Source organism: Ranitomeya imitator, chromosome 2 (assembly GCF_032444005.1).
Source record: "Ranitomeya imitator isolate aRanImi1 chromosome 2, aRanImi1.pri, whole genome shotgun sequence".
Lineage (NCBI taxonomy): Eukaryota > Metazoa > Chordata > Amphibia > Anura > Dendrobatidae > Ranitomeya > Ranitomeya imitator.
The window spans coordinates 539886535-539913432 of record NC_091283.1 but is presented as its reverse complement, the minus strand read 5'-3'; the positions used below and the strand labels follow the sequence as shown (position 1 = coordinate 539913432).

Below are 26898 nucleotides of genomic sequence, written 5' to 3'. Positions count from 1 at the left end.
AGTGAGAAGTTTTTTGCAGTTGATGATGAGGTTTGTGCACATGTCAGGAGTAATTTTGGTCCACTCCTCTTTGCAGATCATCTCTAAATCATTAAGATTTTGATGCTGTTGCTTGGCAACTCGGAGCTTCAACTCCTTCCATAAGTTTTCTATGGGACTAAGGTCTGTAGACTGTCTAGTCCACTCCATGACCTTAATGTTCTTCTTTTTGAGCCACTCCTTTGTTGCCCTGGATGTGAGTTTTCGGTCATTGTCTTGCTGGAAGACTCAGCCACGACCAATTTTTAATGTTCTGGCGAAGGGAAGGAGGTTGTCACTCAGGATTTTTTGGTACATGGCTACATCCATTCTCCCAGTAGCCCTGTGCCCTTAGCAGAGAAACACCCCGAAAACAGAATGTTTCCTCCTCCATGCTTGACAGTGGGGACAGTGTTCTTTGGGTTATAGGAAGCATTTCTCTTCCTCCAAACATGGCACCTTATCCCAATCACTCACAGAATCATCCAGGTGTTCATTGAAACTTCAGACGGGCCTGCACATTTGTCTTCTTGAGAAGGGGGACCTTGCGGGCACTGCAGGATTTTAAACCTTTATAGTGTAATGTGTTACAAATTGTTTTTTTGGTGACTGTGGTCCCAGCTGACTTGAGATCATTAACACGTCCCCCCGTGTAGTTTTAGGCAGATCTCTCACCTTCCTCATGATCAAGGATACCCCACGAGGTGAAATTTTGCATGATGCCCCAGATCGATGTCAATTGACAGTCATTTTGTATTTCTTCCATTTTCTTACTATTGCACCAACAGCTATCTCCTTCTCACCCAGCGTCTTACTTATGTTTTTGTAGCCGATTCCAGCTATGTGAAGGTCTATCATATTGTCCCTGACATCCTTATAAAGCTCTTTGGTCTTGCCCATGTTGTAGAGCTTAGAGTCTGACTGATTAATTGAGTCTGTGGACAGAAGTCTTTTATAAAGGTGACTATGTAAGACGGCTGTCTTTAATGCAGGTAACGAGTTGATTAGGAGCGTCTAACTGGTCTGTAGGAGCCAGAACTCAATGGTCTCAATACTCAATCCCTATTTCTCACTGCAAAATGCTAATAAATTTATATAATTTATACAATGTGATTTTCTGGATTTTATTTTTGATATTCTATCTCTCAATGTTAAGATTAAGCTACCCTTAAAATTAAAGACTGTTCTGATCTATGTGTTTATTGTTATGCTGTAATGTCTATTGTATGTACAATTCCCCTTTAAAATGTAAAGTGCTGCGGAATATGTCAGCACTATAGAAATAAAATTATTATTATTATTACCTGAAACCAGATAAAAAGGGGGCTCAATCTTGGCACTGTGTGTCTCAATGTGCCACATTAAGCATTGAGAACAGAAAGAGAAGAGAACTGTCTGAGGACTTGAGAACCAAAATGGTTGAAAAATATCAACAATCTGAAGGTTACAAGTCCATCTTCAGAAATCTACATGTTCCTTTGTCCATAGTGCACAACATAATCAAGCGGTTTACAACCTATGGCACTGTAGCTAATCTATCGGAATGTGGATAGCAGAGAAAAATTGATGAAAGGTTGCAACGCAGGATAGTCCAGATGGTGGATAAGCAGCCTCAGTCAAGTTCCAAAGAAATTCAAGCTGTTCTTCAGGCCCAGGGTGCATCAGTGTCAGCACAAACTATTCATCAGCATTTGAATGAGATGGAACGCTGTAGCAGGAGACTCAGGAGGACCCCACTGCTGACTAAGAGACATAAAAAAGCAAGACTGCAGTTTGCCAAAATGTACATGAATAAGCCAAAATTCTTCTAGAAAAGCGTTTTGTATACAAATGAGACCAAGATACAACTGTTTGGTAAACCACATTATTCTACTGTTTGCCTAAAATCAAATGAGGCCTACAAAGAAAAGAACACAGTACTTGCAGTCAAACATGGTGGAGGTTTAAAGATGTTTTGGGGTTGCTTTGCTGCCTCTGGTACTGGGTGACGACTGTGTGCAAGGCATCATGAAACCCGGAGATTACCAAAAGAATTTGAATCCCAATGTAGAGCCCAGTGTAAAAAAGACTGGGTTTGCATCCTAGGTCATGGGTCTTCCAGCAGGACATTAACCCCAAACATACTTCAAGAAGAACCCAGAAATGAAAGCGAAACAAAGTGCTAGAGAGTTCTGAAGTGGCTGAGTCTGGATCTAAGTCCCAATCAATACCTGTGGAGAAATATTAAAATTGCTGTTGGGAGAAGGCAACTTTCAGATATGGTCCAAAATTCCAGTTGAGAGGTGTAAGAAGCTTGTTGATGGTTATAGGAAGCACTTGATTTCAGTTATTTATGTCAAAGGGTGTGCAACCAAATATTAAGTTCAGGGTACCAATCATTTTTCCACCAGTGTCTCATGAGCAGATAATAGTGGTTACTGTGCATGGGGTTTTAACCTCTGAAACATGCAGCATATAATAAAGTGCAAAAAATAGAGAGGGCACTCCCCATCTAAAAATGTATCTTTATTCCATCTTTGTTATATCTTCATAAAAACAATAGAAAAGTGGCTTAACAGAGGAGGAAGCTGGAGATCAGAGGCAATGGCCATTTTGCTTCAAATAATCTTTGTATAGGATGCTGTGGAAATCAATCCAAAGGGTCCCCGTATCGTAATTTACAGAACCTATGTAATCTGATGTTAGCTAGTAACATACAAAACACCTTCAGAAATCTTATGTTGTCAGTAAGTTGGCAGGCCAGATCAGTTTTGGTAGCAGGGAGGAGAAACACAGTACACAATACAAGGATTAAGGCTGTACAAGGTTTGTATTTTTTCACCATGGAAACAGCTCTGTATGGGAACTCTAGACACACAAAAAGTATGTGTTTTATAAAGATTATTTAAGCTCGTTTCATGTCATTAGACTACTTTTTTTAATACATAAAAAATTATCTTTGCAGTTTTCTTTATAGACCTCGTTCATAATCAACAATTGTTCCAACAGCTTTAGGCTCGATGGCAGCAGTTGAGAATGCTACACAGCCTACAGTCAATATGACAACAGCTCTACGCTCAATGGTAGAAGTTGAGAATGCTACAGAAGTTGAGAATGCTACACAGCCTACCGTGAATGTGACAGATTTGTATTGGAGGACATCAAATTCAACAATATGCAAAAAAACTTTAATTGGTAAGTATAGCCTATAATTTTAATAAAGATATGATAACCAGCGATTGCCGAAATTTCCATAAGTAAAATATAATAAGGACATGTTCATCTTTTATAAATGTAAAAGATTGTGGAAATGAAACAATATTTTACAGTATCCATTCCTATTAGTCATATTTTTGGACAAGTGTATTGCAAGGATACAATGAAAAACTGTGGAAAGAGAAACTAAATGTTAGCATCTGTAAACGGTGGGGTTATTATGAAGTACACATTATTTAAACATATAATTATCCAGACTATGAGAAACTATGACCGATGCTTGGAGGCTGTTCTAGTTCTTATAGTTGTAATTGGAAAAATACATGTACCATAGTATACAGTAAGCGGTCAATATTATTGGCATCCTTGATTGTTTATTATAAAGCAACCAATTTCTTCAGTAATAGGATAAATGGCTATGTATCCACTGTGTGTCATTTATTTTAATAGCATGTGCTGTACATTCAGTAAAATAGTTGACCTGTCACCTCACCATGCATGTAATCATTTTAAAAATAATTAAATATATCCAAAAAAAATTTATCTTAAAAAGGCAAACATATTCTAGGAGGAATGCATGTATTAGCCATCTATATTTCTAAGCTTTCAGGGCACACAAACCCCTTTATCAGGCAAGTTTACAAATGAAAGACTAAAATAAAAGCAAAACATTGAAAAGATGTGACAGGAAGACAATCGATCAAGGAGGTAATTCAGCTCTTTGTTCCTTAAAATCCATTATTTATTGAAGAAATACTTTAAAAGCAGCCTAATACCACCCAGCATAGATATCACTAGCCTGTCAAGGGATCAATAAGCAGACGCGTTTTGAGCTTTGTGGCTCTTATTCATTGCCTAACATATTCGTTTTTTTGTCGGCCTTAAATACTAAATCTTGACATGGTCAGTTATTAAGAAGTTACTAATCAATCAAATGTCATTAATTTTCACCTGTTCAAAAGGCTGTTATTAATTCCCACTAGCCAGGTTTAAGTATATAAGGATAGCATAGAATAATCAACGTAATCCTCCTATAACACCATGCAAAAATTTTAAAACAATATCAATAATTAATGGTAAAAAAAACAAGTAAGAAATCAGACAAAACTTACTAAGAAAATGTTGAAAAAAAGAAAGAAAACAAGAATTAGATAGATGTGGTCATATAGCTGTAAATTATAAATAATGATATGTAAGGTCATGTTTAATATTCATTCCCATGGTGGTTCTAGTTTTTAAGCTATAAATCCACCAGGATTCTCTGTTCATTAATTTTCTTTGATGGTCACCCCCCTTAGCGGTTTAAAAACCCTTTCTATCAATGTAATTTTACATCTCCATTATGATTAACCGTGTCTTGAGGCTGCCGAACATTTGGATATTTTTTTATTAGTTGCATCAGAAAGGTGACGTCTGATCCTGACTTTTAATTGGTTTGTAGTGCAACCTACATATTGTACATCACAAATTAAACGTAAAAAATGTATACGACGTGTGAGGCATTGCAATTAATATATGACTTAATCCTATATTTTTTCTCAGTAACATTAGACCTGAATTCCTTTGTATTCACCATATAGTTACAACATAAGCATGTACGATGACATTTATAATTGTCTGTAACATGTAACCATGTCTTCTCTGTTGTAACAGTATTATTTATGAATAAACTTGGCGACACAGTATCCCCTAAAGAAGGGGCTTTTCTAGATGTAAATCTTATAGGATTATGTAGAATATTTTTTTACATTTTTCATCCTGGTATAGTATGGGAATATATTTCTAATAAGATTTTTTATATCTGTGAACTGTGGACTATATCGCGTTATGAATGTAATTGGATTATGTCCCTGATGGATCTCTTTTGTTTTCTCTTTAAGCATTTGTTCTCTATCCCTATGGGCAACTGAAACTGTTGCTCTGTCACTCATCCACCGTGAATAGTCTCTTGCCTTTAATCTATTATTAATTTTAATAGTTTCTTTCTGATAAGTTATATCCTTAGAGGTGTTTCTTTTTATCCAAAAATGTTCTCCCAGTGGAACTTTTTGTATATTTTTTTTGAGGTGGCAAGAGGTAGCATACAGGGTGGAGGTAGATGCGGTTTCTTTTGTAAAGGGGGCGGCTATAATACTTTCTTCTGAAAAAATCAAAGTAATGTCTAAGAAATCAATTAATTTAACCTGGATATTTCAAGTAAATTTTAAGTTCACATCATTATCATTTAATAATTTAACAAATTCATTTACTGCCACCTCAGTCCCATCCCATATCAGAAAGGACGTTGTCAAAATAATGACTATATGACCTGATATGGCATCGAAGTTCGGATGCAGCCCCAAAAATATGGTTCTCTTCCCGTATCTTAAAATAGTTTTATCTTAAAAAATAGTTGACATGTCACCCTACATGTAATCATTTAAAAAATAATTAAATATATCCAAATTATTTTATCTTAAAAAGACAAAACTATTCTAGGAGTGATGCATTAATTAGCTATCTATATTAGTTAGCTTTCAGGGTACACAAACACCTTTATCAGGCAAGTTTACAAATGAATGACTGAAATAAAAGCTCATTAAAAAAAATGTTAAAGCAAGACAATGGTACATGTTGTGTATAGGGTGATGCATCATAATGATAAGCCAAAGTAATAAAACTGATGTTTTTGTTGGAGAGGTAATAGAGGTGATAACTTTTGAGTTTAAAGATCTGGAGCCAGTCTGTTTGAAGGGTTGGAGAAAGTCCATGTAGTGCATCATAAATCTAGGTGTTAGATTGAGTCCTTGAAGTCAAAGACTTAAAAGATTGAATTCCTATATTTTACTCCCTCTGTTGTTCATAACATGATCTTTCAGTATTAAGACTTTTTAATCTGTCATATCTGTCCTAGTCCCGAGATATATACACATGTGTAATCAACTCTTTCCATGTGTATGAGGCCCCCACAGTAACTCTCACACTGTATAAGGGTCCACCATTGTTTATGATGCCCCAAATTTTAATTAAAAGAAAGACAACATATACTCATCTAATCCAGGTGCCTGATGAGTCCAACGGCATCGCCCCAGCGCACGCACGGGACATCAGAGTGTGATGAAGTGTGTTGATGTGACAGTGCATGCACTCTGATGTTTTGGGTTTGAGCTGGTGCCTTGGACATTCAATAGACCACAGGCTTAAAATGACCTGCTGTCTACAGAATAGAGAGCGAAAGTGCAGGGAAAACATGTTCTACCGCAGAGCGCAACTGTATCTGTGTACTGCTGCTGGACCTCTCAGCTGCCCACTCTATTCCCTCCCAGTAGCTACGCTACTGTTACAGGGAGATTGTCAGTCAGTCTGAGGCTTATATATTACATATTATATTATATATATTATAACTAGGAATCTGAACTTACAACAGGGCCCCCTGGTTTGCATCCACAGAGTAGCTTCTGACTGGAAGAGAGAGCATGAAGCAAGGATAGCCAAACAAGCTGGGTTAGTAACAGAGGGAACAGGACCAGAAAGCTAAGAACAGATGATGGATCATGAAGACAGATGTAGTCAAGGTCGAGGTTAGTGAAGAACAAGATGAGTATAAAAGAAGACTAGCACAAGATTACAGGGCGTAAACCAAGCACAATAAATTCGCAGCTCTCAGCAGTATGCTCACAACTCTCAAAAGTATTCCCGCAACTCTCAAAAGTATGCCTAAAGCTCCGATTTGTGTGCATCTTAAAACCATCACTCTAGGTGTCTCCAGCTTAGCTAAAGACCTCTGTACATTGTATGTTTTTGTCTTTGCCATAATTCATATCAACTTTCATAATATTCCCATATTAATATTCATCTTTCCACATTGTCTTGGGGTATTCTTGAATCTTGACTGTTCCATGAGCATAAAACTTTTTGCTAACATTTTTAAATGCTTAAGCTGGGATGTGCAGATAGTCTTGCACCCATTAGGCTGTATTCACATGTCCAGTAGTTAGATTCAGCAGCAATCCGTAGGCAATAAAGCTGTACAGACAACTTTTTGGTCAAATTTTTAAAAACTGATTTCAGCTGGATCCGCTATTTTAACAATGGAGTCTATGGAAAACATATCTGTTAAATTGCTATCCGTAATCTTTCATTTGAAATGGATCAAGTAAGCAAAAAACAGATGCTTTTCAAATGAAAGAAAAACAGCTATTTAAGACTTCAGTGTTAAAATACGGATCGAGCTGAAATCAGTTTTTTTTACAAATGGACAAAAAGTTGGGTCTGCACAATTTTGTTGCCAATGGATTGCTGCTGAATCCATTCTAACGGATCATTACTGGATATGTGAACATAGCCTCAGACTGCTTTTGCTAAGTGATAGTATAATTTCAGATCTTCTCAGACGGTTATCTTTAACACTGTGAACAGAATTCATTTTTAAATTATAACAGTTTAATCTGATTTTGTCCTTTGTTTCAAACTCAACAAAGGGTCGTGTCCTGGCATTATTTTCAATTTTGTATCCTTTTTTATCTGCTAAGATTTTATTCATTTATTTTTTCATCTGATGTTGTTCTATATCAAATATATGAGTTTGTATATATCCATACAGTTACACTAAGCTTTTCTTCGAGAGATATTCAGGGGTACCAGTAGTTTTATTTCATTATGTGTTGTTGTGTGTGTTGAGTGGACCTAGTAGCATTATATTTTGCTCCTGTGGGTACCTCTAAACTTAGGTGAGCGATATAGCCATGAATTGACTGTTAAACTATTTTTTTTAAATTTCCTTTTAATAGATTCATATGACAAACATGTTGAGGAGTGCTGGGAGATTTTTAGTGCTACAATGTTCAATATTACACAAGAACACTGGTGCAATTGGAAACACATTTTCAGGTATGGACTGTGAAGCAAATGCATATTTGACTTGATGTCACACATGGCAATATAATAGACAATATTACAGTAAGTATGAGAAACTACAACTGATCAATAAGGACTTTGGCCCCTTATCTCAAAACACAAAAGGTTAACTGGGATACCTATCATGGGTCATCAGGAACTCAATACAGCACCAAACTAATAGACTTTCAAGCCTGTGGTGACAAATAGCTAGGTACCGGGAAGTGACTAGGGCACCAACGAGTGGACTAGTTTATTAGGACTACTTGCTATGTCTATGTGGCACTATCCTAGTATGATTATATCAGATTTCAGATTCCAAGTTAATTTTTCTCATTTTTGTCCTACTAAAGCTGCAATAGCATACTACATGCATTTGGCAAACTAAGCCACATGTGTCACAATCAGCTGTCATAGAATACTGAACTCCGCAAATTTCATTGAACCTTTCCTCTATGACTTGCAGACACAGAAACACGGCACTAGATGGTGGCATGTCGCTTATTTCAGACTTGCAACTTCATCTCTACTGAGTGGAACTAGTATTTGTGCCTTTATCCTTTGCAGTCTGCTAAGGAATAATGCTCTACATGACACTGCTATGAATGTACAAGGAAGAGATGGCACCTCTGAAGAGCCGCTGTGTGACATGACATTTGAGTGGAAAGACTATCATCTGCAGGCAATATGAAATCGAGCGGAACCAATATAGCACCAGAAGAAGACCAGTTCTTGTGCGGAACCTGGTCTAGTGCCTCGCATAACAGAGTTCCTGGGTATTAAAGCTATGTGTGCCAGGCAGCAGGAGGATTTGGCACCAAGGAGAAAAGTGTTGTGGATGCGTACCAGGGCGGTTTTGAGGCCAGCGTGACAGGCCACAGGATAAAACGCACGCCACCAAGATCCAATCATTGCCAGACAAAGTCCAGATGATGCCTGGTGAGATATAGAGACCTGACTACAATGGTCAAGATCCAGAGTTCTGAACTTCGCCTGTCAAGAGACAAATTCCAGACTGCACCTATCAAGACCAGAACCTTCGCCCTACGCGCATCAAGGTCCAGAAGTCAGATGACACACATCAAGAATTACACATTACATTTGGCATAGTCGACAGGATGCAAAATTCAAACACAGAGATGGCAGACCAGTCCATGACTAAGTCCATCAGGGGAAATATACCCCTGGGGGCTAAGCTATGCAACCGTTCCAAGTCATGGGAGGCAGTGCATTGGCCAGGTCAGTGCTTTGTAATCACTGGACAAGAGTTTTGCAAATTTCTTACCTTCAGGGATCCCCAGCACTACGTTTGATTAGGTGGGCTGACGTGATGTAATTTGTGTGACATGCCACAATAATCTCATCACTCCAGCTCAGGTAATCAAAAGCTGCAAAGGAATTCTGGAAGGTAAGAAATTTGCAAGCCTCCTTTCCAGTTGTCAAAGAATGTTAACTGGCCAATGGATGGAAGTCCCATGAATCAATCGAACCAACTTTAATTGTAAAAAAAACAAAAGTAATGTATTTTACTGTTCAATATATTTTTCCCATACAGTACAGACCAAAAGTTTGGGCACACCATTTCATTTAAAGATTTTTCTGTATTTTCATAACTATGAAAATTGTACATTCACACTGAAGGGATCAAAACTATGAATTAACACATGTGGAATTATATACTTAACAAAAAAGTGTGAAACAACTGAAATTATGTCTTATATTCTAGGTTCTTCAAAGTAGCCACCTTTTGCTTTGATGACTGCTCTGCACACTCTTGGCATTCTCTTGATGAGCTTCACGAGGTAGTCACCGGGAATGGTTTTCAATTCACAGGTGTGTCCTGTCATGTTTAATAAGTGGCATTTCTTGCCTTATAAATGGGGTTGAGACCATCAGTTGTGTTGTGCAAAAGTCTGTTGGATACACAGCTGATAGTCCTACTAAATAGACTGTTAGAATTTATATTATGGCAAGAAAAAAGCTGCCAAGAAAAGAAAAACGAGTGGCCATCATTACTTTAAGAAATGAAGGTCAGTCAGTCAGAAAAATTGGGTAAACTTTGAAAGTGTCCCCAAGTGCAGTGGCAAAAACCATCAAGTGCTACAAGGAAACTGGCTCACATGAGGACCGCCCCAGGAAAGGAAGGCCAAGAGTCACCTCTGCTTCTGAGGATAAGTTTGTCCAAGTCACCAGCCTCAGAAATTGCAGGTTAACAGTAGCTCAGATTAGAGACCAGGTCAATGCCACACAGAGTTCCAGCAGCAGACACATCTCTACAACGACTGTGAAAGGGAACCTATCACCTGAATTTGGCTGGACTGGTTTTGGGTCATATGGGCGGAGTTTTCTGGTGTTTGATTCACCCTTTCCTTACCCGCTGGCTGCATGCTGGCTGCAATATTGGATTGAAGTTCATTCTCTGTCCTCCATAGTACACGCCTGCGCAAGGCAAGATTGCACCTTGTGCAGGCGTGTACTATGGAGGAGAGAGAATGAACTTCAATCCAATATTGCAGCCAGCATGCAGCCAGCAGGTAAGGAAAGGGTGAATCAAACACCAGAAAACTCCGCCCATATGACCCAAAACCAGTCCCGCCAAATTCAGGTGACAGGTTCCCTTTAAGAGGAGACTTTGTGGAGCAGGCCTTCATGGTAAAATAGCTGCTGGGAAACCACTGCTAAGGACAGGAAACAAGCAGAAGAGACTTGTTTGGGCTAAAGAACACAAGGAATGGACATTAGACCAGTGGAAATCTGTACATTGGTCTGATGAGTCCAAATTTGAGATCTTTGGTTCCAACCACTTTGTGCAACGCAGAAAAGGTGAACGGATGAACTCTACATGCCTGGTTCCCACCATGAAGCATGGTATAGGGGTGCTTTGTTGCTGACACTGTTGGGGATTTATAGGGCAGCACGGTGGCGCAGTGGTTAGCACTGCAGCCTTGCAGCGCTGGGGTCCTGGGTTCTAATCCCACCCAGGACAACATCTGCAAAGAGTTTGTATGTTCTCTCAGTGTTTGCGTGGGTTTCCTCCGGGCACTCCGGTTTCCTCCCACATTCCAAAGACATACTGATAGGGATTCTAAATTGTGAGCCCCATCGGGGACAGTGATGATAATGTGTGCAAAACTGTAAAGCGCTGCGGAATATGTTAGCGATATATAAAAATAAAGATTATTATTATTATTATTCAAAATTGAAGGCATACTGAACCAGCAAGGCTACCACAGCATCTTGCAGCGGCATTATCTTCCATCCGGTTTGTGTTTATTTTTCAACAGGACAATGACCCCAAACACACCTCCAGGCCGTGTAAGGGCTATTTAACCAAGAAGGAGAGTGATGGGGTGCTACACCAGATGACCTGGCCTCCACAGTCACCAGACCTGAACCCAATCGAGATGGTTTGGGGTGAGCTGTACTGCAGAGTGAAGGCAAAAGGGCCAACAAGTGCAAAGCATATCTGGGCACTCCTTCAAGATTGTTGGAAGACCATTTCCGGTGACTACCTCTTGAAGCTCATCAAGAGAATGCTAAGAGTGTGCAAAGCAGTCATCAAAGAAAAAGGTGGCTACTTTGAAGAACCTAGAATATAAGACATATTTTCAGTTGTTTCACACTTTTTTTGTTAAGTATATAATTCCACATGTGTAATTCATAGTTTTGATGCCTTCAGTGTGAATTTACAATTTTCATAGTCATGAAAATACAGAAAAATCTTTAAATGAGAAGGTGTGTTCAAACTTTTGGTCTGTACTGTATATATTCAAGATACAGTATGTTATACAGCTTTTTCTAAAGTCTGATGCATTAGAATTCTTTGGAGGAAAGCATCATCCAAATACACAAATACACATTACACAATTACATAGTAACATAGTAACATAGTTAGTAAGGCCGAAAAAAGACATTTGTCCATCCAGTTCAGCCTATATTCCATCATAATAAATACCCAGATCTACGTCCTTCTACAGAACCTAATAATTGTATGATACAATATTGTTCTGCTCCAGGAAGACATCCAGGCCTCTCTTGAACCCCTCGACTGAGTTCGCCATCACCACCTCCTCAGGCAAGCAATTCCAGATTCTCACTGCCCTAACAGTAAAGAATCCTCTTCTATGTTGGTGGAAAAACCTTCTCTCCTCCAGACGCAAAGAATGCCCCCTTGTGCCCGTCACCTTCCTTGGTATAAACAGATCCTCAGCGAGATATTTGTATTGTCCCCTTATATACTTATACATGGTTATTAGATCGCCCCTCAGTCGTCTTTTTTCTAGACTAAATAATCCTAATTTCGCTAATCTATCTGGGTATTGTAGTTCTCCCATCCCCTTTATTAATTTTGTTGCCCTCCTTTGTACTCTCTCTAGTTCCATTATATCCTTCCTGAGCACCGGTGCCCAAAACTGGACACAGTACTCCATGTGCGGTCTAACTAGGGATTTGTACAGAGGCAGTATAATGCTCTCATCATGTGTATCCAGACCTCTTTTAATGCACCCCATGATCCTGTTTGCCTTGGCAGCTGCTGCCTGGCACTGGCTGCTCCAGGTAAGTTTATCATTAACTAGGATCCCCAAGTCCTTCTCCCTGTCAGATTTACCCAGTGGTTTCCCGTTATCATGTTTAGAAATCTTACTACCACTGGAGAATATCTCCATAATCTGTTGCAGAAATTTCTGCAAATATTGCCTAAATGGAATTATTTGTCCAGAAGTAACGTAAATTTCGGTGAAATATATTCAGATAAACAATACAGGCGCAAACATCTCTGCAACAAAATGGACACATTTGAATATACTCATACATTACTGTAAATGCATGATGTCTGCAATGATATTTGTTCAGCTTGTGAAAATCAGGTTGTTTTTGTTTTTAAAGAAAATAGCCTTATCTTCAATGTTATGCAGCTTGTCACCAACTTTTATTTTGTTTCCTTCGACTACAGAATTTACGACTTCTTACAACTATGCTTGGAGAACAGTGCCGATAGCCTTTGCATTTCTTTCCCAAATGAACTAGCCCATAACACATTTTTGAAAGCCCACATGTATTATTTTACAAATTGCAGTCTTTTGTCTGAAGAACTCATGGACCCTCCTGAGAATATCTTGTTTGGATTAATTTTTGCTCCCATCTGCATAATACCTTTCCTGGTCACTCTTGTGGTCTACAAGAGCAACACTATCAGGCCGCAAATCTAAGTATTCACTACTGACATTACCAGACAATGTAATTGCGTTTTCTAACTGCTTTGTAATAGCAGAAGGCTTTGATAGTCTTTGGTCAATTTTATGACCATGCCTGATCCTTAATGCTCAACTACAACTCAGAATCCACTTCCATTTTGGAATGAACACAACCTTCACTTCCTTCCTCTTCCGGAGTGATGATATAAAAAGTGTATCTCAACATCTTTCAAAGACTTTTTATTATTTGAGCACCTTGACTGGTAGATTCAACTTCAATCACATTCCAAGTTTTTTTTTAAAGAATTACTAAACAAATAAAATATTTTCAGAGAAAATATGAAGCAAGAAAGTCATCTTAATGAAAAAAAGGACTGTACAGAAGTCTGGATATGTGTCAAAACTGTTACCCAGATATTTTTTACATTTTAAAAAACTTAATAACCTATTGATTTATAATAAGACAAGTTTACTCCTTGGAAAGAGCCAATAACAACTAGGAGTTGAGGCAACGTGGTTCCAAAGGCCAACTGTGATATCAATGAGCATTGCGGCATTATTATAATGCCTTGTTATATTGTAAAATATCTTGTCTATGTGAAGATACTCATACAATGGAATACTGGAAGCTTATCGCATATTTTTCTGCTTTATTTTGTTTGGTAATATTTATAAGAATGTGTATTTCAAAAATACAAATGACGTGTAACGAAAGGCTCGCCTTCAGCCTGAGGAATTGGACAATTTATGTTTAATTCTGTTACTGAAGAATGAAATTGTGCGTGTGTGTGTATGAAAAATGGAAATCTGCACCCTTTTATTATAATAAAAAATAAAATATTGACCTCAAAGGAAGCAACCATGATCCATGCAAATCAAAGCCATTTGGATTTAAAGCATACAGTGGGGCAAAAAAGTATTTAGTCAGTCAGCAATAGTGCAAGTTCCACCACTTAAAAAGATGAGAGGCGTCTGTAATTTACATCATAGGTAGACCTCAACTATGGGAGACAAACTGAGAAAAAAAAATCCAGAAAATCACATTGTCTGTTTTTTTATCATTTTTTTGTATATTATGGTGGAAAATAAGTATTTGGTCAGAAACAAACAATCAAGATTTCTGGCTCTCACAGACCTGCAACTTCTTCTTTAAGAGTCTCCTCTTTCCTCCACTCATTACCTGTAGTAATGGCACCTGTTTAAACTTGTTATCAGTATAAAAAGACACCTGTGCACACCCTCAAACAGTCTGACTCCAAACTCAACTATGGTGAAGACCAAAGAGCTGTCAAAGGACACCAGAAACAAAATTGTAGCCCTGCACCAGGCTGGGAAGACTGAATCTGCAATAGCCAACCAGCTTGGAGTGAAGAAATCAACAGTGGGAGCAATAATTAGAAAATGGAAGACATACAAGACCACTGATAATCTCCCTCGATCTGGGGCTCCACGCAAAATCCCACCCCATGGGGTCAGAATGATCACAAGAACGGTGAGCAAAAATCCCAGAACCACGCGGGGGGACCTAGTGAATGAACTGCAGAGAGCTGGGACCAATGTAACAAGGCCTACCATAAGTAACACACTACGCCACCATGGACTCAGATCCTGCAGTGCCAGACGTGTCCCACTGCTTAAGCCAGTACATGTCCGGGCCCGTCTGAAGTTTGCTAGAGAGCATTTGGATGATCCAGAGGAGTTTTGGGAGAATGTCCTATGGTCTGATGAAACCAAACTGGAACTGTTTGGTAGAAACACAACTTGTCGTGTTTGGAGGAAAAAGAATACTGAGTTGCATCCATCAAACACCATACCTACTGTAAAGCATGGTGGTGGAAACATCATGCTTTGGGGCTGTTTCTCTGCAAAGGGGCCAGGACGACTGATCCGGGTACATGAAAGAATGAATGGGGCCATGTATCGTGAGATTTTGAGTGCAAACCTCCTTCCATCAGCAAGGGCATTGAAGATGAAACGTGGCTGGGTCTTTCAACATGACAATGATCCAAAGCATACTGCCAGGGCAACGAAGGAGTGGCTTCATAAGAAGCATTTCAAGGTCCTGGAGTGGCCTAGTCAGTCTCCAGATCTCAACCCTATAGAAAACCTTTGGAGGGAGTTGAAAGTCCGTGTTGCCAAGCGAAAAGCCAAAAACATCACTGCTCTAGAGGAGATCTGCATGGAGGAATGGGCCAACATACCAACAACAGTGTGTGGCAACCTTGTGAAGACTTACAGAAAACGTTTGACCTCTGTCATTGCCAACAAAGGATATATTACAAAGTATTGAGATGAAATTTTGTTTCTGACCAAATACTTATTTTCCACCATAATATGCAAATAAATTGTTAAAAAAACAGACAATGTGATTTTCTGGATTTTTTTTTCTCAGTTTGTCTCCCATAGTTGAGGTCTACCTATGATGTAAATTACAGACGTCTCTCATCTTTTTAAGTGGTGGAACTTGCACTATTGCTGACTGACTAAATACTTTTTTGCCCCACTGTATGTGACAATATATGAAAATACTGTACATTGCAAAATATTGTAAAATATAAGTTATTTTCAGTGAAGCATTTGGACCTTAAGACTCCAAAGTTTTGACATGGTTGGTAACCCCTTTTTGACCATCAAGTTTTCATTTTTCCATTTTTGTTTTCTCCTCTCCTTCATCCAAGATTGATATCTTTTTTTCATTTTTTTATTTGATGACGTAGCTGTACAAAGGTTTGTTTTTTTCCAGGATGAGTTGTAATTTTGAAGTACACCTTTCATATAATGTACTGAAAAGGGGAAATAAATCAAGTCAGATTAAATTGTTTGAAATCACAATAATGACATTTTTTTAAGGGTTTTTTATTGTGTTGATTGTGCGATAAAGAATATTATTATTTACTTGTTTATATAGTGCCAATAATTTCACTGCACTTTACAAACATTATCAGCAACATTGGGGCTCGCAAGCTAGATTCCCTATCAGTATGTTTTTGGAGTGTGGTAGGAAACCAGAGAATCAGGAGGAAACCCACGCAAACACAAGGAGAACATACAAACTCCTTGGAAGGTGCATTACACCTTGGTGGGATTTGAACCCAGGACCCCAGTGCCACTGCAAAGCAACAGTGCTAAACACTGAGCCACCACGCTGCTTAGAAAAAAAAAAACGTCAATGTGATTCTTCTGGTCAATACAATGAATGCAAAACCATACTTATTTAAGTGATTAAACAGCAGCAAGTAGAGCAAGTTCTGATAGCTGCCATTAGAGGTATGAACTGGCAGCATTGCACAGCCAACACCTACTCTGTATGGAACAGGCTCAACTTCTGAGTTTACTGTATACAGCTACACCGGACATGTGACATATATATATATATATCACATGACAGGAAGTGGTTAATTGATTTTTCTAGCCAAAGCCAGCAGTGTACCCATAGAGAGGGAAATCCTAAGGATTTATACTAATACTTTTCTCTAAAAATCACAAAAAAAATACACTTTACATGAAAACTGCACAATGTAGACAAAACCTTATAGTTGATGTAAAGTATAGTAAATATTTAAAGGGAATCTGACACCTAATTTTGGCCCTATAAACTGCAGCCACCGCCATCAGGGGCTTATCTACAGCATTCTGTAATGCTGTAGATAAGCCCCTGATGTAACCTGAAAGATAAGGAAAACAAGTTAGATTATACTCACCAGGTGGTGGTCAGGTGCGGTCCGGTCCGATGGGCGTCATACGATGTCATCCTCTTCCTTGCTGCTGTCGTGGCTCTTGCACAGGCGTAATGTTCTGCCCTGTTGAGGGCAGAGCAAAGTACTGCAGTGCGCAGGCACCGGGACAGGTCAGAGAGGCCCGATGCCTGCGCACTGAAGTACTTTATGCTGCCCTCAACAAGGCAAATCAGTACACCTGCCCAGGAGCTGCAACAGAAGCAAGGAGGATGACAACTTCGTATGAGGATGGGAGGCGCCAGACCCGGACCGCGACACCCATCGGACCCACACCAAATCGGGACCGCCCCTCGGTGATTATAATCTAACTTGTATATCTCATCTTTCAGGTTACAATGGGGGGCTTATCTACAGCATTACAGAATGCTGTAGATAAGCCCCTGATTGCCATGGCCGCAGTTTATAGGGCCAAAATTAGCTGACATATTCCCTTTAAAACAAGCAATTAAGCAATTTTGCATTTTACAGATTATGCTTTCATCTGTTTTGGAATTTCAAATATGCACTGATAGTGAACCAGTAAAAATGATTTTACTAAAGAAACTCTTGGTATAACTGCATAGGTCATTGAATGACAGTTACAATTAGACCTGTCTTGTAGTACTTTGATATGCTAGCTAAGAGAAATAAATGTTGGCAGAAAAACGACAATTAGCCTGGAAGTAAATTTTGGGTGTGTGGGTGCACTTTGAGTGCATCCGTCTTCCTCATTATTCCCTTTTTCAGCACCATCTTGATTGACAGCTTCTTGATTGCCAGTCAAGCATTATACTTAGCAGAGAACAGAGTGGTCAAAAAGCAATAAGGTGGTCTGTAACTTGCTTTAGATTTCATTCATCAGTGCTGGCAGTTTGGTTTCCTACAGTGCAGATATTTTCATTTTGTACAATGACCTAAACAATGAAAAAAAGATGATTTAATAATATTCCCTAAAAATGACAATTTAAAACTGTGATTTAAAAGGATTGTCTGGTCAAAACTGATAAGTCTGCAGTCACACAGAATGACTGCAGACTTATGAATTCCCCCCCACCCCCCACCCCCCCAACGCACACACTGTTTCAGACCAGGGAACGGAGGGTAAGTATGAGTTATACATACCCCCGGCCTGTGGGCGCACCCTCGCTCTCCATACACTTGTATAGAGAGAGGCTGCGCCCAGTGACGTGGATGGCCAGTGAGCATATCCGACTAGAGGGCATGCCCTTGCTCCATACAACTGTATGGAGAGTGATGGTGCGTCCACAGGCCGGGGGTATGTATAACTCATACTTACCCTCCATTCCCAGGTCTGAAACTGGAGAATCCTGCAGACTTATCTGTTTTGACCAGACAACCCCTTTAAATAAAAGAGAATGCCATATTAAAATTGTTCTCTGATAACAGTCATTAATCCAAATCACCAACCATAAATCTAATGTAAAAAACTGAAAAGCAAAAAAATCGTTGGAAGGTGAAATGCAGCTGCATTCAATCTTTTTGTTTCAATGACGCAGCTTGGGGAATAACATCTGATTGGATCAAAACACAAAAAGATCTCAGCATCAACGTCATACCAGGAACACCCTATTCACTCATCAAGCACCAAGAGTGAAAATGTCAATTGACATAGAAAAGAAGAGGGATGGAAAAATAACCAAAATCTGCAGGATATAAACATTTGTGGCTGCATCTTACACAGCTTTTTTGAATAAATATGTACTGTATGCTTTGAATCTAAACTAAAGTTTTATATTGTGGAAATGGTCTGATGACATTCCAGCCTTTTCAGATCAATAAAAGTGAAAAAGAGTAAAGAATCGTGTTTTTTTTTTTGCTTCACCGCTTCTTTTACCATTTCCCTTTGATCATCACGGGTTATTCAAGTTTTGGTCTTATAATTTCTTCGATTTATAACCAACGTTCTACTAAGAACGTGGACCCACAGTCTATGAATGTATGGCATAAAAGACCATTCATTTATATGACTGTATGCATCCTTCCTTATATCTCACATGCATCGTTCATTATATCTCACATGTATCCTTCTTTTTGTCACACATGCATCCTTTCTTATATCGTGCATGCATTCTTCCTTATATCGCGCATGCATCCTTCTTTCTAGGATTATAGAATATATTCTTTCTAGGATGTGTTACGAGAAGCATAGAGTCTAGATCACGTGAAGTAATTATCCCCCTCTACTGCTCCTTTGTCAGACCTCATCTGGAATACTGTGCCTAGTTCTGAGCACCACATTTTATAAAAGACATTGAAAAACTGGAGCACGTTCAGAGAACAGTCAACAGGATGGTGCGCGGACTGCAAAGTGTGTCCTATGAGGAATGGTTAAAGGATCTGTGAATATTTAGCCTGCAAAAAAAAGGATAAGAGGAGACTTAATAGCTGTGTACAAATATAACAATTTCACAGAAAACAACCCCTAATACTAAAAATATCTTTATTAACAGTAATTAAAAACAACAAAGTGCATACAAATCCATCACCAAAAGAAAACACTTGAAAATAGAAAAAGAACCTAGGGAGGTGCCTGTCCCTAATAGCCTAACACTTCTCAGTATCCTACCTACCAGCGGAGGTTGGCACCCTAATCCTGCGCAGTGGCGCCCCCGCTCAACGTCGACTGTCCCTTCTAGTCTATTAGACTCTATTAAGAAGGGAAATAGAAAAATGTAGTGAAATGTGGAGGGTGTGGATATCAAGATAAATACTGTCCCTCAAAATCACCCTACCTACCAGCGGGGGTTGGCACCCTAGACCTGCGCAATGGTGCCCCCACTCCTCAACGGCTGTCCCAATATACCTGGCCCTGGCAGAAAAATTTCCGACCCTAGTGATGGTAGGGTACTGAAAGATGTGAGAACCAAGTGAACCAGGAGAAAAAAGAAAAAAAAAAAAAGAAAAAAACACTTAGAGGGTATAATAACCCCCCCAAAAAATAGATAACGTTAGGATAACACCCAAAATGTTGGCTATATTAAATCTACAATAAATGGCCATCCACTATAGAAGATATTCAGCCACAATACTTACTCTCAATACCAGTCCTCCAAAATTGGTTTGGAGTGGAGAGAGAGGGAGCCAAAAAAAAGGCCATTTATTGTAGATTTAATATAGCCAACATTTTGAGTGTTATCCTAACATTATCTATTTTTTGGGGGGGTTATTATACCCTCTAAGTGTTTTTTTTTCTTTTTTTTTTCTTCTTTCTCCTGGTTCACTTGGTTCTCACATCTTTCAGTACCCTACCATCACTAGGGTCGGAAATTTTTCTGCCAGGGCCAGTTATATTGGGACAGCTGTCGAGGAATGGGGGCACCACTGCCCAGGATTAGGGTGCCAACCTCCGCTGGTAGGTAGGATACTGAGAAGTGTTAGGCTATTAGGGACAGGCACCTCCCTAGGTTCTTTTTCTATTTTCAAGTGTTTTCTTTTGGTGATGGATTTGTATGCACTTTGTTGTTTTTAATTACTGTTAAAAAAGATATTTTTAGTATTAGGGGTTGTTTTCTGTGAAATTGTTCTATTTATTAATCCCTCAGTATTTTTTTATTTTTTTTCTGTGAAATTCTGTGTACAAATATCTGAAGGGATGTCACAGTGTAGAGGGGATCATCCTTATTCTCAATTGCACATGGAAACACGAGAAAAAACAAACTGAAACTGAAAGGGAGAAGATACAGATTAGATACTAGAAATAATTTTTTGACAGTGATCAACGAGTGGAACACGCTGCCACGAGAGATGGTGAGGTTGGACAGACATCTGTCTGAGATGGTTTAGTGAATCCTGCTTTAAGCAGGGGGTTGGACACGATGAATCTTGAGTTTCCTTCCAACTTTAACATTTTATGATTCTATGATTTTATGATTGGTGAAGGTTTTCAAAACCCACAGCAAATAGCAGTTACCATTAATTTTTATGGTCTTTACCAGGGGGGGTTTGCTCACAGGGTAAATGTGAAGATCAGCCTGAAAACAAGGCCCCCAGAGAATCCTGTAGAAAATGCCCTTTTTAAAATCATTGAATAAAATTAGTTGAGTTAGCACACTTCCCTACTATCCATTCCTGACGCTTGAACATGACAACAGGAATTTTCACCTGCTAATTCGATGGAAATTGTAGAAATTAGTAATATTTACGTTAAATGATTTGTGTGGAAAAAAATGTTTCCTTGTGAAATCTGTTCCTGTACTGACAAATAAACAATCGACATTTGCTCGGCGTGGTGTGGCTACTTCCTTTCAATATGACCGTGCATAGATCGCAGGGAGGGTCCTTTTTATTATACTCCACAGTTGTAAAAAAGATGGTTAACAAATCTGACACATGTACTGTACACAGACTGCCAGTAGAATTATACCATCTTGTATCGTTTAGTGCCAATTCTTCACGGGTATTTGATAAAATGTGAAGACATGTTCAAATCTGAAAATATTACATATAGAATTTATATAATCGTCCATAAAATATACTTAAAATGCAAAAAAAAACTACAGACATCAAAGTTTGTAGGGGTTTTTCAGGAATTTCTTTTTTTAACTGAAAAGGAATGCCGAGATTAAAATTAACAAACTAAGTTTTACTCACCCACTGCTCCCTCTCTGCTGCTGCCAAGATCTTTTTTGACAAGCAGCAGTGATGATGCAATGACTACAACCCGTGACCTCTGTATATCCAATCACTGAGTTCAACTTTTCTTTGCTAAGCTCTGCGATTGCCTGCAGTCACCAGGTGCTGTAGTCGTGATGTCACCACTTGCCCGTCAACAAACACCAGCAAAGTAGCAGCAATGCAGCCCTGGAGCAGCCCAGGATGAGTAAACCTCAGCTTGTATTTTTAATCTTGGCGAGCCTATGCAGTAAAAAGTATTTAAAAAGTTACTTAACCTTTCACATAAACTCACTGCCATACTGGCTTTGAGGTACAATGTGACCATTTCTATGGCACTTTCACAGCAAGGCTTCTACGGATGCAGCCAAATGGCAGTAAGGCCCACTATAATTGGCATACTATGTGGGTAGTGAGTGGGCAAGGTCAACAGTTTCCTTTATATAAGGGTGCAGTCAGATGGAAGTATACATTGGACTGAGATCAAACAGTAATGCACGGACTGGCCAGCAGCTCTGCCGACCCGAGCGTAACCGTTTCAAATATTTCTATGCAGCTGTCTCACTCGGGTCTGGAGAACTATGTCCAGTTTGTGCATTGCTGTTTGATCTTGGTCAGATTTATATGGCCATCTGAATGCAACCATAGTCTAATAGAGGGAAGTAAATTGTTCATTGGCTGATGTGATTGATGATCACATTTGATCTGTTTTAACAATGCATTCAATTAATTTGGTTTATTACCCTTCAACTGGATGCCATCAGAATTGACATCAAAACCACACAACAACACTACTACAACAAAAATAAAGATATTAACGTGAAAAAAACTGTATTAGTAATTCGACCTGGAGCTGATTTGATGCAGAATATTAGAAAACAAACATGAAAAGGCTGGATAAACATACATTTTACTTCTGCCTAAAAGTCCAAGCAAATTGAACTTAAATAGCATTAACAATAACAATACTTCAGAATGAACAAACACTATGAGATCTCCGTGATGGAGAACTGCCAAGCTCATCATCCTGGGAGTGAACAGATCAACCCAATGGCTGAATTTATATATCTGGCTCCGCTACAAACCCAGATTATGGCCAACAGTGAAACAATCAAAATACTTAACCATCAAAACCACCGGAGGTTTCAGCCAGTATTTCTACAGGGCATGTCTGCTTTACCTCCAAGACTGCTGTAGTCATCTGTAAATTGTAGACAAATCCAAGGCCAATACCATATATCTTTCTGGTCTAGTTGATAAATACTGAATGTACTACTTATAAAGAATTCTCTATGGGAAATATCAGTCAGGACAACCACAGTAAGAACAAATAACTAATAAGATTCATATTAAATTGGATTTGATATGTGCGGCTCCATGGTTATTCATTAGGTTCCTTAATCTATTTTTTCTTGCCCCTTTGAGACCACATGTTCCGTCTAAATAATTTTTACATCTGCTTTCAGCAGAGCGAACACTTTCTTGGCTTAACGGATAATAAATGGAATAATAACAATTTGTAAATGATAGTTTATGGCACTCATAAGGTCTTCTGTCTAAATCAACAGTCTCCTTGAAAAAAGAGGCTTCACCAATTTTGTATTATTTTCAGTAATGTATTGGTGATACCATGAGATAACTTTGAGACTGAAATCTGATGTGTTCTTTTTAAGAAGGTCATAAGAAAGTCCAATGGGTGGGACCATTTATTTTCTCAAACGCAAATGCTACCATTTTTTATACTACAATTCCACTTAATCCTGTTATGATTATCAGAAACTGAAAAAATTGCACATTAAATAAGGGTCAAGCACAAAATAATTAAGGATCATAAAGAAAAAAAAATGTGCCAAAAAGACCAATAGAAAAACGTAATAGAATAAAAACAAAAATGTATTAGAAATAATTAAATGTAATACAAATTTTATATATATATATGTATATATATATATACTGTACATATATATATATACAGTATATATATCTATATACATAATTGTCTAAGGGGTACTTCCGTCTGTCTGTCTGTCCTTCTGTCACGGTTATTCGTTCGCTGATTGGTCTCGGCAGCTGCCTGTCATGGCTGCCGCGACCAATCAGCGATGGGCACAGTCCGATTAGTCCCTCCCCTATTCCCCTGCACTCACTGCCCAGCGCCCGCTCCATAATCCCTTCCACTCACCGCTCACACAGGGTTAATGGCAGCGGTAACGGCCCGCGGTGTAACACACTCCGTTACCTCTGCTATTAACCCTGTGTGTCCCCAACTATTTACTATTGATGCTGCCTAGGCAGCATCAATAGTAAAAATATGTGATGTTAAAAATGATAAAACAAAAACAAAACCTGCTACACTCACCCTCCGCCGCTTTTCTCGCTCCTCGCCATGCTTTCGGGACCGCTCCATTGCAAGCGGCAGCTTCCGGTCCCATCCCAGGGCTGGTGTGCGACAAGGACCTGCCGTGACGTCATCATAGGTCCTGCTCACACCAGCCCTGGGACAGCAAGCTACAGCTTGCAATGGAGCGATCCAGGGAGCGTGGCGAGAAGCGGGAAAGGCGCGGATGGTAGGTATAGCACGACTTCAACGGGCTATAGGTGATTATATGTTTATTTATTTTTTAAAGTCTCTATACTACGTGCCTCTGTGCTGGGCAATATACTACGTAGCTCTGCTACATACTATGTGGCTGGGCAATATACTACGTGACTGGGCAATATACTACGTGGCTGGGCAATATACCGTACTACGTGGTTCTGCTATATACTATGTGGCTGGGCAATATACTATGTGACTGGGCAATATACTACGTGACTGGGCAATATACTACGTGGCCGGGCAATAGACTATGTGACTGGGCAATATACTACATCGCTGGGCAATATACTACGTGACTGGGCAATATACTATGTGGCTGGGCAATATACTACGTGGGCTGTGCAATATACTACGTCACTGGGCAATATACTACGTGGCTGGGCAATATACTACGAGACTGGGCAATATACTACATCGCTGGGCAATATACTACGTAGGCTGGGCAATATACTACGTGGCTGGACAATATACTCCGTGACTGGGCAATATACTACGTGGGCTGTGCAATATACTACATCACTGGGCAATATACTACATCGCTGGGCAATATACGTGTCTGGCCAATATACTACGTGACTGGGCAATATACTACGTCACTAGGCAATATACTACGTGGCCGGGCAATATACTACGTGGCTGGGCAATATACTACGTGGCTGGGCAATATACTACGTGGCTGGGCAATATACTACGTGGACATGTATATTCTAGAATACCCGATGCGTTAGAATAGGGGCACCATCTAGTATATATATATATATTGTGATACAATGACCCATGATGCAGCCAGGGGGCGCTGTGTGGGCTCCTCAGGATATGCATGGAGGCAAACCTGGGTTTGTGAAACAGGGTCCAGCATGATTGTAAATGGCCGGTATGTGTTGCAGAGGGGGTCTGCGCTGTAAGCCAGTACAGTATTGTTGTTCTGGGACCTCTAGTCCCCCAAGTATTTGTGTAGCTTTAAAGGGAGGCTTACAGGGTTAGATGGAGAGCAGGGCGGGACTGACTAACCACACACACCTCCCATCTATGGGTGTAGTTACAGGTACATAATGTGACCAGGGTTTGGGTCACATGTTCAGACTGTATGGACTGGACTGGTCAGTGTGTAAAGGAGGAAGAGGAGCCTCGGCTTATTGTCCCCACCGAGAGCCTGAGAACTGTGGCCCCGATTTCGCTTGAGTCTGTGCCTCTGGGCAAGACTTTTGCACCATCCAGTTTACATCCGGAGGTTCTCTCTTGGGCTCACTCGTCCAGGGTGGGTGGACATTTTGGTTCCAAAAGGACATTTGAGTTACTGGCGAGGACATACTGGTGGCCGCATATGGCTTGTGATGTCACGGACTATGTTCGGGCGTGTGTCTCTTGCGCCAAGAACAAGTCTCCTCTGCAACGGCCAGCTGGGTTGCTTTACCCCCTGCCGGTGGCGGACAGGCCCTGGGAGATGGTCGGGATGGACTTTGTGGTGGGCTTATCCAAGTCTCGTAGCTGCAGCATTATCTGGTTGATCACCGACCTTTTTTCCAAAATGGTTCACTTGGTGCCTCTTCCACGGCTACCTTCTGCAAGGGCTCTGGCAGTGTTGTTCATCAAGCATATCTTTTGCCTACACGGTATGCCAGACAAAATTGTCAGTGACCGGGGCCCCCAGTTTGCGTCTCGGTTCTGGAGAGAGCTTTGTCGTCTGCTCAGTATTGAGTTGAATCTCTCCTCGGCATATCATCCCAAGACGAATGGGTTGGTTGAGAGGGCCAATCAGACTCTGGTCACATATTTGCGACATTTTGTTTCTGCCAGGCAGGATGACTGGGCATCTTTGCTACCGTGGGCTGTTTGCGCTTAACAATGCTGTAGCCGACTCCACTGCTCAGACTCCTTTCCTCCTTAATTACGGCCAGCATCCGCGGGTTCCTGTGCCTATGCCTGTGTCTTCTGCTGACTCCAGGGTGGCAGACTGGGCAGTGGAGGCACAGGACATTTGGGACCGCACTCAGGATGCCATCCGGGCCTCCAAGGAGAAAATGAAGTCCTCCGCCAATGCACATGGGCGCCCTGCTCCGACCTTTGCTCCTGGCGATTTAGTGTGGCTCTCCGCCCGTAACATCAGGCTGCGTGTGGAGTCCACTAAGTTTGCACCTCGCTATTTGGGTCCCTTCAAGGTCCTCGAACAGGTTAACCCTGTGGTCTACCGTCTGGCCCTTCCTCCATGCCTGGGTATCACGACACCTTTTTATGTGTCCCTCCTTAAGCCCGTATAAATGTCCCAGTTTTCTGAGTCATCTGCTGGGACATCGGGTTCGTCTACGGACGATTACGAGGTGAACACTATTTTGGGGTGCAAGGTGGTACATGGCAAAAATTTTTATTTGGTGGACAGGAAGGGTTATGATTAGAGTTGAGCGACTTTTAGTTTTTTAGGGTCGAGTCGGGTTTCGCGAAACCCGACTATCTCAAAAGTCGAGTCGAGTGGAATCGACCGATTATCGCGAAAAGTCGGGGATCGACCGAAACACGAAACCCAATGCAAGTCAATGGGGAAGCATAGTCAGCAGTGAGTGGAGGCCAGGAAAACACCTACAGTGCCCATTTTAATGGCAAAAACATCCATTCTTGTTACTGAAGCTTGTCAATCTTAATTTACCTTATCATAATAGTTAAGCATTGGAAA

General features: G+C 40.1%; 1 protein-coding gene across 2 annotated transcripts in view; it reads left to right on the top strand.

Moving 5' to 3' along the window:
* Window positions 1-18819, top strand: part of RAMP2 (receptor activity modifying protein 2) — a 120575-nt gene extending 101756 nt beyond the window's left edge. The window contains exons 2-5 of one of the 2 annotated variants that reach the window (XM_069751908.1): window positions 3007-3192; window positions 7983-8082; window positions 9815-9921; window positions 18517-18819. In XM_069751908.1, coding sequence (XP_069608009.1) covers window positions 3007-3192; window positions 7983-8082; window positions 9815-9921; window positions 18517-18614 — 491 coding nt within the window. In that variant the 3' untranslated portion in view covers window positions 18615-18819. Of the gene's footprint in view, window positions 1-3006; window positions 3193-7982; window positions 8083-9814; window positions 9922-13042 lie in introns of both variants that reach the window. The other variant, XM_069751907.1, reaches the window with a different exon arrangement.
* Window positions 18820-26898: the final 8079 nt, after the last annotated feature.